The 18,938-nt window shown below is 40.4% G+C and overlaps 1 protein-coding gene across 1 annotated transcript in view; it reads left to right on the top strand.

Moving 5' to 3' along the window:
* Positions 1 to 18,938, top strand: part of LOC126234440 (Down syndrome cell adhesion molecule-like protein Dscam2) — an 87,416-nt gene that overhangs the window by 38,708 nt on the left and 29,770 nt on the right. The window contains exon 7 of the mRNA XM_049943135.1: positions 11,860 to 12,161. Within this exon, the coding sequence (XP_049799092.1) occupies positions 11,860 to 12,161 (302 nt within the window). The remainder of the gene's footprint in view (positions 1 to 11,859; positions 12,162 to 18,938) is intronic.

An 18,938-nucleotide genomic window follows, 5' to 3' on the forward strand; every position in this document is an offset into this window, starting at 1 on the left:
TTTCCATTTTTGTGATTCATCTGGTATTTAATTTTTTTTCTTTGCCTCTGTAGGATTATTCATAACATTAATTCTGATCATAAATTCTGGCAAGATGGCCATAAAAATGCAGTTTTGTGAATGCATTACACACATGAGTTGTTTGCTTATTTGGAGGCGTGTCATATTTGTATTTAGTTGTGAACTGTATATTAGTGATGCCAGGCATTTACAAACACAAGCAGAACCAAAATTACTGCCAGATACAAAAATCAAGTGGTGACTCAGTTTTTGATTTCATAAAGCGTGAACAACTCTGACAAATTTGTTTGATTTTGAGGATGAGAAAATGTGTAAAACTAATATTCATAGGCAGCTGTAAACATTCATTTCATGATGCAGAAATGTTCTTGATTAAGCAAACATGGTTAGCCATCAACTATGAGAGAGTAATATATAGAAACAATAAATGTAGCACTTATGAAGAACACATGTTCCATAATAAAAATACTCCTCCTTTGATGCAAAAAGTGAAATGAACTGTCACTTGTAGTCATTCTAAAACTTAGACAGGGATGTGAGCTGCAGAATATAGTATGTAGGGCTGGAATTACATAGTTATGGCTATGGACAATAAAGATTAAATATTTGACTACTGTAACTTCAAACCAACAAATTGTTGTACATGATATAACCAAATGATGTAAAAGCTTCTCAACTGCACTGGTGCTTTAGAGTATTGAGAGTCAACTAGCAAGCTTTTTGTCAAGTGTTGCCAATGTGATGCCCTCCAAGCTTTGCAGCAATTTCCTACCAGTACCATCTCCATATACTAGTAACACTCTCTGAGAGCTACAAAGTAGTTAATATGAACTGTATATAGTTATTGTCCTGTCACACTGTGTTCATGTGCAGCTGATATAAATTTTTGCTGTTGGTAGCAGCATACTGGGTGTTCTCACTCGAAAATTCCCAGTCCCATCCTTTAGCTAGTTTTATACCCTGTAAGAATCTCTTTAAAGAGAGCATCAGTCTAAAATTGTATTCAATACATTCCAAAAGTTAAGAAATGTGGAATCAATCAAGTGTCATTGTGTACCTCATTCTAGAACTTATAAATGAATGGATAGAGCTGAGTTTCATGCAATTTTCATTTCCAAAATTTTCAACAATCCTGCTGCTTACAGGGACCATTTGGTCTCCAAATCAGTTGTCATGTGTGAGCACATAAACAGTTCCATATCTCTACAAGAAACGAATGTCATCAGTGCAGGCATTTATTTTCATAAGTCTATCCTGTGGGGTTTCTAAACAATTTGGAATGACCTTCATGGTCTTCTAGAAAATTGTCTACAGTAATCTAAAAAATACATAAATAAATTTGAAATGACCTTCATGGTCTTCCACGAAAGTTATATACTATAATGAGATTGTAGAAGAGAAATCAGTTCTATTGCAGAGCTGATGAAGACTTGAAAGATATCCCATCAGTTCTAGTGATGTTATCACATTAACACTCAGTATGCTGCCAACATCTCTGTGAATTGCACTCCTTGTGACATTAGGCTTTACATCCAGGGGTTTATAAATCAGTGAGCAGAGAGAACTCACTGAACTTGAAAGGGACATGACTGTTACACTCAAAAGTTTGGGAATTTCCACCAAGAGCTTTCAGTTGATTTACATGGGAGTAGATTCACTCTTGCTACTGCATAATTTGTACTTTTCTTCTTTCTTCTGTTCCTTTTCACACAGTAAAATATGATGTGTGTCTTCTTATTTCTTACGCCTTTGATGTTCTTGTGATGGCCACAAATCTTTTGTCTCATTCTTATTTTGCATCTTCTTCATGGTTCACTCTGTTTTCATTGCTGTGCATTCACTCCACGTATGTTCCTTCTTCAATCTTGTTATTTTTCTTAATGATGTCACACCTTGTTATTTCCATTTCATTATAAGGTCTATCACATTTCTTGTGTATTTCCACTACAATATCCTGGAGTTTTGTACATCACTATGCACTACTTGTAAGTCACTTTCTGTTTTCACATTTTGTTCCTTAGTTAATCCACACTGACTTGTATTTTCCCTCCTATATTTCCATCTGTTTCAGATTTGTTTTGTAGTCTTGCTTCCAATTCAGAAATTCTTCCCTGATTGTTTGCACCTAATCCCTCATATTTACCTGTATAGTCTTCCAACTTTTCATATATTGACTCAGAAATTCTTCAAGTTATTATTTTCCTTTAATCATTGTGCCTCTTGTTCTTTCTTCTTTTGCAATTGTTCCACCTGCTTCCACATTATTAAACCCATCAATGCTATGGGTTGATTTTGTATTCCCTATTCACTAACAGTCAGCTCTTCCTTTTGTTGATCTTTACATGACCATGAACAAGACACACTAGTGAATGTAAGATTTTCCTCTAGTCTGACATCACTAAAAAACAAAAAAACAAAAACAGACGCCATCTATACAGGCATTGAAGGGTACCAACTGGCCATTATGTCGTCCCAAGCCCTTAGGCTTCACTGGATGCAGACACAGAGGGGCATGAGGTCAGCACACTACGTTTCCTGTGGTTTTCAGTTTTCATGACCAGTGTCACTACTTCTCAGTTTGCCTCACAAGGGCTGAGTGCTGTTGGCAGAGCCGGACAGTGACCCATCCAAGTGCTAGCCAAGCCCAACAGTTGTTAACTTAAATGATCTGATAATTAATGTTGTGTGACTGGGGCCTCCTGTCGGGTTGACCGTTCGCCGGGTGCAAGTCTTTCCTTTTGGTGCCACTTCGGCGACTTGCGCATCAATGGGGATGAAATGACGATGATTAGAACAACACAACACCAGTCCCTGAGCGGAGAAAATCTCTGACCCAGCCGGGAATTGAACCCGGGCCCTTAGGATTGACAGTCTGTCGTGCTGATTGCTCAGCTACCAGGGGCGGACAGTGATCTGATGGGGACCTGTTTTACCACTGACATCACAATTGTCCAAAAATCCTTAATCTTCATCTCCTTCTTCCATTTTGTTATTATTCTGCTCCTTATTTATCTGCTGTTTTGTTACACTTATAAATTGAAATACTGGGTGATTCAAAAAGAAAGAAAAGATTTCAGTTGTTTATTATGCACAAACTATAAAAGATGGAAACACATTGCACATGTCATCAGATAGAGGAAGGTTCAAAGTTTTGACACTGCTGCAGTGTTGTTTGTTCATAGAAATATGGCAACTACACCACAAGAGAAATCATTTTGTGTATTGGATATTGTACAAAGTCAGGAATGTTGTACCTCGACATACTAGAAAACTGATTGTATCCTCAATTTCATGAAAATTCCAATGATTTCATTTCTATGCAAAATGGTGCCCTGCCTCACTATCACCTGGAGGTATGGGATTATCTTAACAATATTATCTCACAGTGTTGGATTGGAAGAGGTGGTCAACAAGATCTTGTACATTACTTTTGGCATCCCAGGTCACCAGAGCTCACACACTGCAATTGTTTTTCTGTGGGGGTACATAAAAGGCAGAATCTTTGTCCCAAATATGGCAGCTACTCTTCAAGAGTTGAGAAATCAAATTGTTGAAGCTGTCAGTTCAATTCAATAAACACGGACCTGTGGTTTCAAGTGTGAAACAAAACGGGCTACTGTTTTGATATTTCTTGAACAATGCATAGTGCTAATGGTGAATGTATGGTACAGCGTCTGTGTGAATGTAATACTTTGAACCTTCCTCTATCCAGTGACATGCCCAATATGTTTCTGTGTTCCTCAATTGATCTGTAATAATAAATTGAAATCTGTTCTTTCTTTTTGAATCACCCCATAGTACAAATTTGACAATCGCACTTAGCTGGAATAATCTTCAGATGCTATTTCACACCCAAAAATTCAACTGTTATTTCCAAAAATTCTACTGGAGCAATTCTAAGCAAAACTACAGCTTTGCTTCATGAAGCACTTAATTCTTGTTCTCTTGAACTGTTGTGAATGCACGGCACAGTGTACTCTGTGGTGTTAGAAATTGCTCCATAGCATTCTTGTGTCCGTCTTAGTTGTTCAACATATAACGTCATTCCATTTCTCACTTGATGTTCATTCCAGCAGTGGGAGGTTAATTATGCTGGTTGCTACTCACTGTTTAAGAATGTCTACTCTCCCACCAGTCAGTTCCTTTGTTGGCACATAAAATTAGTCTCTTCATTAGCACTTTTAATTTTAATATTTAATTTAAGTATGGGCTCCTTCATATTCTTCTGCACCTAAGGTTGTGCTAAATCACTCATTGCCACTTGTAAGGTTTCAGAGTGGGAGAAAAGTAACTGAATAAAAATATTACTTTGAAGAACAAAACCTTAAAACATTTAGAAGGCAACAGTTAAATCAAAACTTTTTGTTTCACTAGAACAATTATCTGTGATGACAAATGATGAACACATGCCCCTGCTTTTCTTCTCATTTGCTTAGTAGTATGACTACCATTCTCATTTCAGTCCCACATTCCTCCACTCATCAAGCTACCGTCCACCAAACTAAAAATCATCCAAAGAGCTCTAAAGACACAGTAATCTTACTATCATAACCTTACAACAAGCTTACTGATACAAATAAAGAGTCCAAAGTCATCTTCACCAGACAAAGCTCAGATGCTAGCTGAACAGCCTAAAACTGGTTACCAGCAAACAGTTTAATGCTTGATCTAATAAATAAAGACTTACATAATGTGATTTTAAACATGCGATAGTTACCTTTTACCATCAGAAGCAGATGTTAATGATTGTATACTAAATGAACCACTGCATGTCTGGGATACAGATGGATAACAAACCAAAATGAAGTCAAAACATAGTGAAAGCAGTCTAGAAAATCAGTTCAGCATTGTTACCCTTGGGAATATCTCTCATCATGTTGATCTAAAGACAAGAAAGTTGGCTTATTCCACATATTATCACTTCCTGTTGTCTTACGGACTCACCTTTAGGCAGTTCACCTTAAGTAAATAAAATACTTAGTCAACAGAAGTGAGCAGAATAAATAGTGAGTAAGGAAGATAAATACACATGTTACAGAAGCTTTTTTTCTAAGAACCTTGGAATTTATATAGTCTTGTCTCAGTACACATATTTATTCCATGATGTTTTATTGCTGTATAAAAACAGTTTCAGTTGAACTACAGTCTACACAGTCACAATTTTTATACAGAAATAGTTTTTATATAGGCTTTTCTTCTTTGTCTAAGATCCAGAGTGAAGTGACATTCTCTAGTGCAAAGATATTTGAGAAGCTCCTATCTAATACAGAGCAAAAAATTTTGAAAGCCAAACAATTCAAAAGAAAACTAAAAATATGTTCCATTAACTATTCCTTTACAAATTACTTAACATCCCAAACTCAGTGATTGAAAAGTTGTGTTGGCTACATAACAAGTAGCACTATTTATGTGAAGCATCATGACAAGTAGTAACATAATGTAATCAGCATTTTGTATTTACAGATGTAGGCAAAAATCCCCCCCCCCCCCCCCCCCATGAACCAAGGAACTTGCCATTGATGGGCAGGCTAGCATCCCTCAGTGATACAGATAGCTGTACCATAGCTGCAACCTCAACGGAGGGGTATCAGTTGAAAGGCCAGACAAACGTGTGGTTCCTGAAGAGGGGCAGCAGCCTTTTCAGTAGTTGCAGGGGCAACAGTCTGCATGATTGACTGATCTGGTCTTGTAACATTAACCAAATCGGCCTTGCTGTGCTGGTACTGCAAAAGGCTGAAAGCAAGGGGAAACTACAGCCGTAATTTTTCCCGAGGGCATGCAACTTTACCGTATGGTTAAATGATGATGGCATCCTCTTGGGTAAAATATTCTTGAGGTAAAACAGTCCCCCATTTGCATATCCATGCGGGGACTACTCAAGAGGATGTTGTTATCAAGAGAAAGAAAACTGGCGTTCTACGGATCGGAGTGTGGAATGTCACATCCATTAATAGGGCAGGTAGATTAGAAAGTTAAAAAAGGGAAATGGATAGGTTAAAGTGGGAAAGTGGGAATTAGTGAAGTTTGGTGGCAGGAGGAACAAGACTTCTGGTCAGGTGAATACAGGGTTATAAATACAAAATCAAATTGGGTAATGCAGGAGTAGGTTCAATAATGAATAGGAAAAGAGGAATGCGGGTAAGCTACTACAAACAGCATAGTGAACGCATTATTGTGGCCAAGAAAGATACAAAGCCCACACCTACCACAGTAGTATAAGTTTATATGCCAACTAGCTCTGCAGATGACAGAGAGATTGATGAAATGTATGATGAGAAATTATCCAGATAGTGAAGGGAGATGAAAATTTTTAATAGTCATGGGTGACTGGAATTCAATAGTAGGAAAAGGAAGAGAAGGAAACGTAGTAGGTGAATATGGAATGGGGGTAAGGAAAGAATTTTGCACAGAGCATAGCTTAATCATAGCTAACACTTGGTTCAAGAATCATGAAAGAAGGTAGTATACATTGACGAGGCATGGAGATACTATAAGGTTTCAGATAGATTAAATAATGGTAAGACAGAGATTTAGGAACCAGGTTTTAAATTGTAAGACATTTCCAGGGGTAGATTGGACTCTGACCCCAATCTATTGATTATGAACTGTAGATTAAAACTGAAGAAACTGCAAAAAGGTTGGAATTTGAGGAGATGGGACCTGGATAAACTGAAAGAACCAGAGGTTGTAGAGAGCTTCAGGGAGAGCGTTAGGGAATGATTGACAAGAATGGGCAAAGGAAATACAGTAGAAAAAGAATGTATAGCTTTGAGAGATGAAATTGTGAAGGCAGCAGAGGATCAAGTAGGTAAAAAGATGAGGGGTAATAGAAATCCTTGGGTGACAGAAGAAATACTGGATTTAATTGATGGAAGGAGAAAATACAAAAATGCAGTAAATGAAGCAGGCAAAAAGGAATACAAACATTTCAACAACGAGATCGACAGGAAGTGCAAAATGGCAAAGCAGGGATGGCTAGAGGACAAATGTAAGGATGTAGAGATGCATATCACTAGGGTTAAGACAGATACTGCCTACAGGAAAATTAGAGAGACCTTCGGAGGAAACAGAACCACTTGCACGAATATCAAGAGCTCAGATGGAAACCCTGTTCTAAGCAAAGAAGGGAAAGCAGAAAACCGGAAGGAGTATATAGAATGTCTATGCAAGGGCGATGTTCTTGAGGATAACATTATGGAAATGGAAGAGAATGTAGATGAAGATGAAATAGGGGATATGATGCTGCATGAAGAGTTTGACAGAGCACTGAAAGACCTAAGACGAAACGAGGCCCTGGGAGTAGACAACATTCCATTAGAACTACTGACAGCCTTGGGAGAGCCAGTCCTGACAAAACTCTACCATCTGGTGAGCAAGATGTATGAGACAGGCGAAATACCCTCAGACTTCAAGAAGAATATAATAATTCTAATCCCAAAGAAAGCATTTGTTGACAGGTGTGAAAATTACCACAATTTGAGTTTAATAAGCCACAGCTGCAAAATACTAACATGAATTCTTTACAGACAAATGGAAAAACTGGTAGAAGCCGTCCTTGGGGAAGATCAGTTTGGATTCTGTAGAAATGTTGGAACGTGTGAGCCAATACTGACCCTACAACTTATCTTAGAAAATAGATTAAGGAAAGGCAAACCTACATTTCTAGCATTTGTAGACTTAGAGCAAGTTTTGGGAACGTTGACTGGAATGCTCTCTTTCAAATTCTGAAGGTGGCAGGGGTAAAATAAAGGTAGCAAAAGGCTATTTACAATTTGTACAGAAACCAGATGGCAGTCATAAAGGTTGAGGGGCATGAAAGGGAAGAAGTGGTTGGGAAGGGGGTGAGACAGGGTTGTAGCCTATCGCCGATGTTATTCAATCTGTATATCAAGCAAGCAGTAAAGGAAACAAAAGAAAAATTTGGAGTAGGAATTAAAATCCATGGAGAAGAAATAAAAACTTTGAGGTTCGCCGATGACATTGTAATACTGTCAGAGGCAGCAAAGGACCTGGAAGAGCAGCTGAGCGGAATGGACAGTGTCTTGAAAGGAGGATATAAGATGAACATCAACAAAGCAAAACAAGGATAATGGAATGTAGTCGAATTAAATTGGGTGATGCTGCAGGAAGTAGATTAGGAAATGAAACGCTTAAAGTAGTAAATGAGTTTTGCTATTTGGGGAGCAAAATAACTGTTGATGGTCAAAGTAGAGAAGATATAAAATGTAGACTGGCAATGGCAAGGAAAGTGTTTCTGAAGAAGAGAAATTTGTTAACATCGAGTATAGATTTAAGTGTCAGGAAGTTGTGTCTGAAAGTATTTGTATGGAGTGTAGCCATGTATGGAAGTGAAACATGGACGATAAATAATTTGGACAAGAAGAGAATAGAAGCTTTCAAAATGTGGTGCTACAGAAGAATGCTGAAGATTAGATGGGTAGATCACATAACTAATGAGGAGGTATTGATTAGAATTGGAGAGAAGAGAAATTTGTGGCACAACTTGACTAGATGAAGGGATCGGATGGTAGGGCATATTCTGAGGCATGAAGGGATCACCAATTTAGTATTGGATGGTAGCATGGAGGGTACAAATTGTAGATGGAGACCAAGAGTTGAATACTCTAAATTCAGAAGGATGTAAGTTGCAGTAGGTACTGGGAGATGAAGAAGCTTGCACAGGATAGAGTAGCATCGAGAGCTGCATCAAATCAGTCTCTGGACTGAAGACCACAACAACAACAGGCAAAAATTTTCTTTGCAAAATACCAGTACAATCAGTAGTAGATAAATAAGGGTTCTTACGTCAATGCCCTTTTACTGACTCATAAATCATCTTCAGTTAACATCAGATACCTGACTGCTAGATAGTTTAGACAAGTTTTTAAATAATTCAAGTCAAGACCATTGAAGTTAATTTTCAACTGACACATATTTAATTTCAATGGTCATAATAATTATGATAATATTTCACATATCAAGATTCATATGCATCACAAAATAGTTCAGTAATACACAAATATTTCAAAGTGTCTAACTTAAATAATGAGTGTCAGTTCATAGGGATACAAATGATAGAATACACAGAATTTTATTCAGCATAGGGTAAATGCAGACTCTATATACATTAATGAGTGGCTTCTCAACCATAACTGACAGTAGTGGTGCATACCCTAAGAACCACAAAGTTCTCTATTCTCTGTGTTCTCAAGAAGCAATCTTGATACTTGGTTCTTGGTTTTCAGTCCACACTTCAAACTCTCCATTGATTGTTCTCACTTGTTAGTTTTTGTGATTCAGTTCCCGTATGGGCATGTATTTCTGGAGCAAATGTGATCAAAGTTCCCATTCTCAGATTTGTAGTCATTTTCATTTCATGCTTGCTGGTGGTTGCTGTAGGAATTAAAGTAATGTAATTGATTTGGTAATTTGCTATAAAAGTGGAATGTTGAATTGAAAGACATTTTCTTTTTCTTTTTTTCTTTTCAAAAAAAACATAAAATATGTTTACCACAACAATCACACAGAATTATGCTTTGAAACTTATATTTTAATTTTCAAAAATGATTATGAAACTGCAAGAAGATAAAATATGTTTAAAACAAGTTCTAATGAAAATAATAATGCTGTTTAAGGACTAATGGTAAATGAGCAGCAGAAATCTTTGTGGACACACTGAAAATATTTCAACATGCCATGGTGGTTGGACTGCTGTCATCAGATGGACTCTGGGAGAGTAATAGGTGACCACAGATTCTAGTCCCGTGTGGACATTAAATTTAGTACGTGCCATTGGTGAATATGCCCTCAATATGGATCAGAATGATAACGTCAATGAAATTCTGATTTCAGTTTTATTTGTTGTTCATATATTAAAACAAATTCTCATGAAAATAATAAATAATAAGTGATGTGTAAGTCAACAGTGGTGAGCAGATTGGAATCAGTGTCCTTGTATATGTTTCTACATTTCTCTGGAAGATTTGGGGCAGTATCAGCCAATCCTGTAACACATAGAACTTACTATCTGGTCAAAAATAGAATAAGGATAAGACAGCCTTTGCACACTTATGGATGAGGGTATCAGAGTACTGTGTGTACTGAGAATGACCAAGAATAGTTCAGACACACAGTATTTTGGGTCACTTGACTAACTGATAAAACACATGATGAAATTCATCCCAAATATTAGAGTGTAGAACTCTGTGTATCATTCTGAAAGGTTTTAGAAGTAACCAGAACTCTTTGGAGCCTTCTACAGGAAAATGAAATGTAAGACATTGCCATCTCGCTATGTTCTGAGAAATCGTTCATTTTCCTATACACAAACATACAAAAACCATTGTTATGATTTGTATAGGATGGTTTGAGGGGCCAAAACTGCATAAAGGGACACAAGTGGATTACTGTATCATTTAAAGCATTAAAAAGAGGCAACCTGCTGTAAACACTGACGTTCTTGGATTTGTAGTTGAGACCATTTGGTTTTCAAGAACAGAGCATTTGTTTCCTTGGAATTCTTGTTTTCCCATATCTAACTGGTAGTGGCTTTGTTCACAGCACCTATTTAAAAGATTAGTGTAGAAAGGTTTTTACAAAATGTTGAAACACAAAGCTATCACTTTTTCAATAATAATTTGAAAGAGTAAAATGATTGGTAATACATATACAGTTTTTGCAATGATTTTGTTGACTATCTATTCTTCAAAAGCTACCAATAATCAGGTTCTGCTATCTGGAAAAGATTTTTGGGTGTGCACTTATATCCCCAAGTTCTACAAAAGCCTGGCAAGAACTCATATTTTGGATCCTGAAGATTTCATTAAATAACAGGTTATTGTAGTAAATGTATATATTTTTGAAAGTAGAAAAGTCAACACCATAAGACAATAGGGCCTAACATTGCAGTTTTGAAAAGATTACATTTCAATATTTGAAGTCTCTGGAATTCTTATGCCAAAAATAATTTTATATGAAAATATTTCTTGAAACACAAAAGTTTCAGTAAAATTTAAATTTTATTTATAATGAAGGTAATGAGTGCTTTCAAACAAGATATGTCAATCCTAAAACAAACGATTATTACCTGGATTGGATTTTTATGTGCACATGGTTTTCCTGAATCATAAATTTTGTCATCTGTTACATGTAAATTATACTGTGAATGATAATGATATGCATCAAGCACACAAGAAAAGAAAAACTATACATATAAATGAACTTTCTTTGAGTATAAAGCTGAAATAGTAACCAAATGATGTCCTGCATACTATCAATTACATTTCTGCAATTTTTGATATGGAAGGGTGGAGACTCAAATCTCCATCATGCCATCTGGAAGTAAGTTTTTCATATCCTAAATTAGTTCAGGTGTGTCCTGGAATGGTTCCTACTTTAAGTCCACTGCTGACTAAAACTGTTTCACCCTTGTCAAACTAGACCTGTAAGTATATAAATGTCTTCAGGAAGGGGTAGGGGTCTTTCCATCATCATGATTATGATTAGTGAAGAATATTTAATATAGCAAACAAAACCTGTTTGATACCAGATACAGCATGTTAAAGCATTTCATTGACTTGTGCTATATTTCCGAAATTCTCATTCAAACTGGGGTCTGTGATAAATGTGTGTGTGTGAATTTATTTTTGTATTCTAAATTAATATTTTAATGTACCTTGTATTTTAACTGTATGCTTTTCTTTGAATTTTTGCACCCATTTCTTTTCCTTGTCCCACAATCTCGTAAAAAAATTTTACATACTGTAGCACACTGTGTTAATTATCAACAATCCTTGGCATATTTCCCATGCATACTTATAATTGCCATTGATTTTACAGAAAAGCCATCACAGATAGGACTTGTGCCTGATGTGCAGAAGACTGGAAGATGTGAGTCTGACACAACAGCAGGAGGTAGTATTGGATGTGGTGTAATGGTCAGTTCAAGCCCAAATGAATCACTGTGCTTGCCCACTCCAGTGCATATATCACTGGGGCGCAGACAAGATATTAGCCCTTATGCAACTTTCCAGGTACCTAATTCCACAGGTGGTGAAGGAGCAATGGAAAGTACACCACAAACCATTGATCACTGCTCACACAGTCAGCACATAAAGGGAGCCAATACTGATACATATAAGGTAGTATATTGTGTCTTTGAACATGTATTTATATCTATTTGTAGACCATATATTTATTAATGGAGTTTCACAAAGATTTATGAATACTAATTCATTCTGTCTTCACTTAAATTTGTTGAAACGACTTTGAGTAATGCCAGACTCAGTGATTCATAGTCACTGAATGCTCTGTAAACATTTTTAACACATTGCAAAATATATTGCACATAATGTGTATATCTGATTGCATTAATAACAATATGGAAAGAAAGAATGCTTGATCAGATGAAAAGCATCTACTTACAAAACACTGAAACAGAAATATGGTAGCTTGAAAGACACAAGAGTTAAAAATAGTCTCCAATCTATAGCTCTCAGTAATTTTAAGCCTTCCTTCCATCAGTAAAAGAGAAATGTAGGAAATAGGGAGAAAGGATTGAGACATAAAGGTGCTGAAAGGAAGGAAAGTCACTCTTTGTTCTGGATTATGAGAAATAAAATGTGCAAAAAAGATGAAAGCCTTACATCTGGTGACTAAGCAAGGATCTGAGAACCTTTAGCCTCCCTTCAGCATTTGTACAGCTTACCCTGCCCTCCAATTTCTTTTATGATTCTTCTGATGCAGAAACAATCTTAATAGTATGAAAACTAGGGACTGAAATGTAAAATCAAACAATAGGAGCTCCAGGTTAAAATATCAACAATAGAAGGAATATGTACAATATAATGCATTCTGGTCCAAGCAGTCATAGATGGTGGTCATGTGTGTGTGAGGGGTGCTCATTTGTGTGAAAGAAAGTGCTTGCATCTGCTTTTCTGAAGAAGGCTTTGCCCATATGCTAATGTGAGTCTTTTTGTTGTGCCTGTCTGCAACTCAGCGTGTAATCTTTATGGTGAGCAGCAGTCTATCTTTTCTTTGTATTTTAGAGATTGAATTGTCTTATTTATTTATTCCATTGATCTAGTGTACAAGATTACATGGATATGTAATGAGTCATAATTATACATGACAAGAGTACTTGTAGATGCTAATAGATATATATTACAGTATGTACAGAAAAACAAAATATGCTAACAATTACAAACTTAGACATTTCCTACAGCAATTTCCTACAGCAAAACAGAAGTATAAAACAATCAAATAATAAATTGCAAGTATTCTGCAATACAAATTATAAATCTGCTAGAACTGAAGTACATCATTAGCTTGAGTGAAAATGTCCATGCTGATGTACATTATCATGTTCAGTTACAAAGTGGTAAAAGCAAATGTTACAAGTACAATACATCACACCTAAGCTACAAAACAATGTAGAAATATACAAAGATGCTGTAACTTACAAATGAGAGAGTGTTGGTATGTTGATAGAGACAGCCCCCAGGGGTTCAGCATTCATTTGCTGGGTACGAGCTTGGCGACCCCGGGGTTCCTGAGCTGGGGAGTGGTAAGCGCCGCCAGTCCCCTGTCACCGTAAGCTCTGAGCATACTTCAGCGACCACCGTGCGGCGTGGCGGTGGAACGTTGTGTGTCTCAGGGAATGGGGATCTTGGCTTGACCGCCCGGATCGCGAGGATGGAATAAACCTCTATAAAAAAAACCTCAATCTCAAGGTGTGCTGCGCGCTGATGAGATGCATGGCTGTTGAGGTGGAACAGTCGATAGCGGGCAACCTCTGGGGAACGTGCCGCACCTCAGTTGTATAAGGCTTACCTAGGCATGCGGGGCTCTGTCTAGGTGGACTTGTAGTTCCCTAGCTGCTCGTGGGACCGCGATGGATCCTTCAAAACCCTCTTTTCTTCCTCCCAGCGGAAAGGGTGGGCTGCTGGAAGGTTCTAACACCCAGTCTCTTAAGAGGGCCCATGCAGTCAGTCCCCCTGACTCCGGCGCTTCTTTAAAAAGTCCAGTCTTAGGTAACAGAATGCATTCTGGTAATCCGAATGTGTTTCTCATTGTGAAACGGAAGGAGGGTAGTTTTGAGAAGGTTTCGCCCTTCTATATACAAAAGGGATTGGAGGGAATCTGTGGCTCCTTAAAATCGGTGAAGCGCTTATGTAATGGGACCTTGCTAGTGGAAACTTCCACTTCCCAGCAAGCAACTAACCTCCAATCTGCTAAATGCCTTGGAGAGTATGCCATAGACACTGAACTGCACAGCACCTTGAATTATAGCAAAGGTGTTGTGACATGCCGGGATCTAGTCGACATTCCCAAAGACGAACTGCAACGTGAGTGGGCTCCGGAAGGTATCGTTGATGTTCAACATATCATGAAGAGGGTTGATGGCACTCTTGTCAAATCCGACTCCTTTATTCTGACCTTCAGTAGCACAAAACTTCCTGAACATGTTAAAGCTGGCTTACTTCGCCTTAGTGTGAGGCCCTATTTCCCGGCCCCAATGCGCTGTTTCAAATGCCAGCGTTTTGGGCATACCACCTTAGGCTGTAAAGGCGAAGCGACTTGTGGAAACTGTGGTCAAGCTGCTCATGAAGGAGTTGGTTGCTCGTCTCTGGCTAAATGTATTAATTGCTCTGGGAACCACTCTGTTTGGAGTAGGGACTGCTGCATGTTTTTAGAGGAATGCAAGGTCCAGGAAATAAAAACAACCAAGCGTATCCCCTATGGTGAGGCCAAGAAGATTTATAAGTCGATGCAACCTCCCACATTTGCTACATCTTTTGCATCCCTGGTACAGAAGCCTACTCCAAAAGTCGATGCCTCAATGCAGACTGAGGTGGTGAGTGTTGGCACTAACACCTGCAGCTGTCAGTGCTCTTGCGACGCAGGCAGTGTTTCAGAGCCAGTAGCCCCTACTCGAACGGCAGACAAAGGTACAGTGGCGAACTTGGTCCAGCCCCTCACGCCTCCAACAGCTGCGGCTGTTCCCAAGCCCAGTGCGCCAATTACCACTCCCACATCCGCTCCCCCAAAGCCCACCAAACCACAGAAAGCTCCTGTACAGCAGCCACAGTGGGTCAAATCCCGTGGTAAACCATCTGACCATGCGGATGTTGTTTTACGTGAGGCTTCCTCTGACTCTTCCCCAGAGTTGATGGAATACGATGTATGTGTGGGGCCAACATCTCGCCCCAAGACTGAGCCTCCACCCGCTGCAGTCTCCCCTCCTCGGCGGAAAGAGAGGCCGAAAATACAACCACCGTGATGGCTCCCATATTGCAATGGAACTTGCAAGGGTTCAGGACCCATGTGGAGGAACTGCGTCTCTTGATTCAGGATAGACCTATGTGTGTATGTCTGCAAGAGACAAATTTTAGTGAAACATACACACCTGAGCTACGTGGTTATCTCCTCCACAAAAAGGACGACCTGAGTGGACAGAGAGCTCGAGGAGGAGTAGGTATCTTCGTCAACACCGACTACCACTCCTCGCCTCTCTCCCTCACGACGAATTTATAGGCAGTTGCAATATTAGTACATGTGCGTCATATGCTAACAGTATGTTCGCTTTACCTGCCCCCACATGATGTGGTCGACGAAGAGGCTCTCAGTGATCTTCTTACACAGCTCCCCCACCCCTTCATCCTCTGTGGTGATTTTAATGCACACAATGTGCTTTGGGGCTCTGTGAGTACTTGCCCCAGGGGTAGAGCAATCGAGAGGCTTCTTCTGTCTTCTAGTGCCTATTTGCTAAATACAGGTCAAAGCACGCATTTTTGCATTGCAACTGGGTCGTTCTCTGCCATTGATCTATCGCTTTGCTCTCCTGCCATCGCCCACACTGCTGCATGGGAAGTGGTTGATGACTTACACGGCAGCGATCACTTCCCCATCTGGATTCACCTGCCACATGCAGTGGAACCAGAAAGGAAACCGCCTCGATGGGTGCTCCGTCGAGCCAACTGGGCACTGTATAGTCAACTAGCCCAGTTTGAACATCGGGTTAGTGTCCAGGAATGGGTGGATCATATTACTGAAGTGATTCACCGCACCAGTGAAGCGTCCATCCCACAGTCCATGGGACAACCGAAGCGGCAGCCTGTCCCTTGGTGGAGCGACGAATGCCGCTCTGCAGTCAGGGCTCGGCGGGCAGCTCTGCGTAGGATCAAATGCCGGCCAACTGTAGAGAACTTTGCAGCCTTTCGGGTGGCGAGGGCAAAGTGTCGTCGGATTATACGAGAGAGCAAGAAGAGGTCGTGGCAGTAGTTCCTGAACACCATTAATCATTCTACACGAAGTTCTATTGTATGGGAGACCATAAGGAGGATTTCTGGGAGAGGTGGTAGGTGCCCTATGGCTGCTATAATGTGGAATGGTACTCTCCAAACGACCCCAAAAGATATTGCCCAGTCTATGGCGGCTCATTTTGCAGCTATTACTGCAACCGCCAGTCAGAATCCAGCTTTCCAGCCCCACAGAGTGGCTGCTGAGAGGAGCAGTTTTGACTTCCGCTCACCCAATACAGAAGAGTACAACTGCCCATTTTCCATGTGGGAACTGGATTCTGCATTGTGTGGGGCTCGTGATACATCCCCTGGTCAGGATAGAATCCACTATAGCATGCTGCGGCACCTCACAGGGAGAAATAAAGAAATCCTCCTCCGACTTTTTAATCTAGTTTGGATGTCTGGTCACTTCCCCGACTCGTGGCGTGAAGCAATTTTAATTCCTCTTTTAAAACCTGGGAAAGACCGCACGTGCCCGGGTAGTTACTGTAGTGTTGCCCTCACTAGCTGCGTGGGAAAGACCTTGGAGCGGATGGTCAACCGCCGCCTTGTCTGGATGTTAGAATCCAGACAACTCCTTAGTCGCTTTCAGTGTGGGTTCAGGAGGTATCGCTCCACCTTTGATAACCTGGCCCTCCTGGAGGCGGCTATACAACAGGCTTTCCTGCGCCAGCATCACCTGTTGGGAATATTTTTTGACATTGAAAAGGCATACGACACTACTTGGAGGCATCTTATCATCAGGCAGCTCCACGAATGGGGTTTTCGTGCATGTCTTCCCAATTTTATTTGGTCCTTCCTGTCGCCACGCTATTTTCGGTACCGAGTCGGAGACGTACTGTCTAGTCGCTTTGAACAAGAGAACGGTGTCCCTCAAGGTAGTGTTTTAAGTGTAACGGTCTTTGCTATTGCTATTAACAGTATTACGTCTGTTGTGAAAAGTCCTGTGCAGTGTTCCTTGTTTGTGGACGATTTCTCTGTATTTTGCTCTTCTTCAAGCCTTGCAACGACGACTCGTCAGTTGCAACTCACTCTGCGACGTTTGGATGAATGGGCACAGAAGAGTGGTTTTAAGTTTTCAACTGATAAGTCGGTGTGTGTTCTTTTTAACTGTTCTCGTTCCATTTTTGACTTGCCTGAGTTGCGGATGAGGGACACCGTTCTGAATTTTAAAGACACGGTGAAGTTTCTGGGCCTCACTTTTGATTCTAAGCTTACGTGGCTGCCACACATTAAGGAACTGAAAAAATGGTCTCTTAAGGCACTGTCTATTTTAAAATGTCTTAGTCACCGCACATGGGGAGCAGACAGGACTTGTCTGCTCCAGTTTTACAGAGCCTTCGTGCGGTCCCGGCTTGATTATGGATGCACGGTGTACGGGTCTGCAAGACCCACTTATTTGAAGCTGTTGGATGTGGTGCACCTTGAGGGGATTCGGTTGGCCACTGGGGCGTTCAGAACCAGCCCCATACCGAGCCTCTGTGCAGAGGCGGGTGAACCGCCACTTCACCTCCGGCGGCGTCTACTAATGGTGCGCCAGGCCTATCAAACATTATCCACACCATACACACCTGCATACCACACTGTTGCTCGGCCTCCACTGGAAAGGCTTTTTCGCAACCGGCAATGAGCAACAAGGCCCTATGGGATTCGTGCAAAGGATTGCATTTTAGAGATGGGTGTGGCCGGTTTTAATGTTTCACGTCGAGGTTGGAGCAGATATCCACCTTGGCTCCTCCAGAGACCCACACTGATTTTAGATTTGGCAAATTTTAACAAAGACAGTACATTAGATTTGACTTTCAAATCTTTGTTTTTTAACATTTTAGACAGGCATCATGATTTTACAGTAGTCTACACTGATGGATCCCAACAGGGGGATTTTCTTGGCTGCTCAGTCGTGTTCCCCGACCGTGTCATCAGGATTCGCCTTCCCCAGGAATACACTGTTTTTTCCGCAGAACTTCATGCGATCCTGAAGGCATTGGAGCAGATACGGTTTATTCAGGGCAAACACTTCCTCATTTGCTCTGACTCACTGAGCGCATTACAGTCACTGCAGAACCTGTACCCAGCGGAGCAGTTGGAACAGCTGATTTATGACCAACTGTACATCCTCCAACGACAGGGCAAGCAAGTGTCCTTTTGCTGGGTGCCAGGGCATGTGGGCATACGGGGAAATGAACAAGCTGACAGAGCTGCCAAGGACGCCTGCAGGTTACCGGAGGTGACGCAATGTTCTATTCCTTTGCAAGGTGTCGTTTCTGTGCTGCGGTGGAAGTATATGCAATTGTGGGAGGAGGAATGGCTGGCGGTGAGGGAAAATAAGCTGCGGTTGGTGAAACCCACCGTCCAGCCGTGGTGTTGCTCCTGCCAGTCACCTAGGCGTGACGAAGTGACCCTTACACGTCTTCACATACGGCACTGTCCTCTTACGCATGCCTTCTTACTACGGCGTGAGGAACCCCCTCTGTGTGCTGCTTGTGGTGTACAAATCACTGTACGCCACATTTTAGTTGAGTGTGATTTATATCGTTTTGTCAGGGCGGAAGTTAATATTAGTGGGGATCTGCCCTCAATTTTAGCCGATGACGAGGCGAGTGTCAAGAAAGTTTT

This window comes from Schistocerca nitens, chromosome 2 (assembly GCF_023898315.1).
Source record: "Schistocerca nitens isolate TAMUIC-IGC-003100 chromosome 2, iqSchNite1.1, whole genome shotgun sequence".
Classification (NCBI taxonomy): Eukaryota; Metazoa; Arthropoda; class Insecta; order Orthoptera; family Acrididae; genus Schistocerca; species Schistocerca nitens.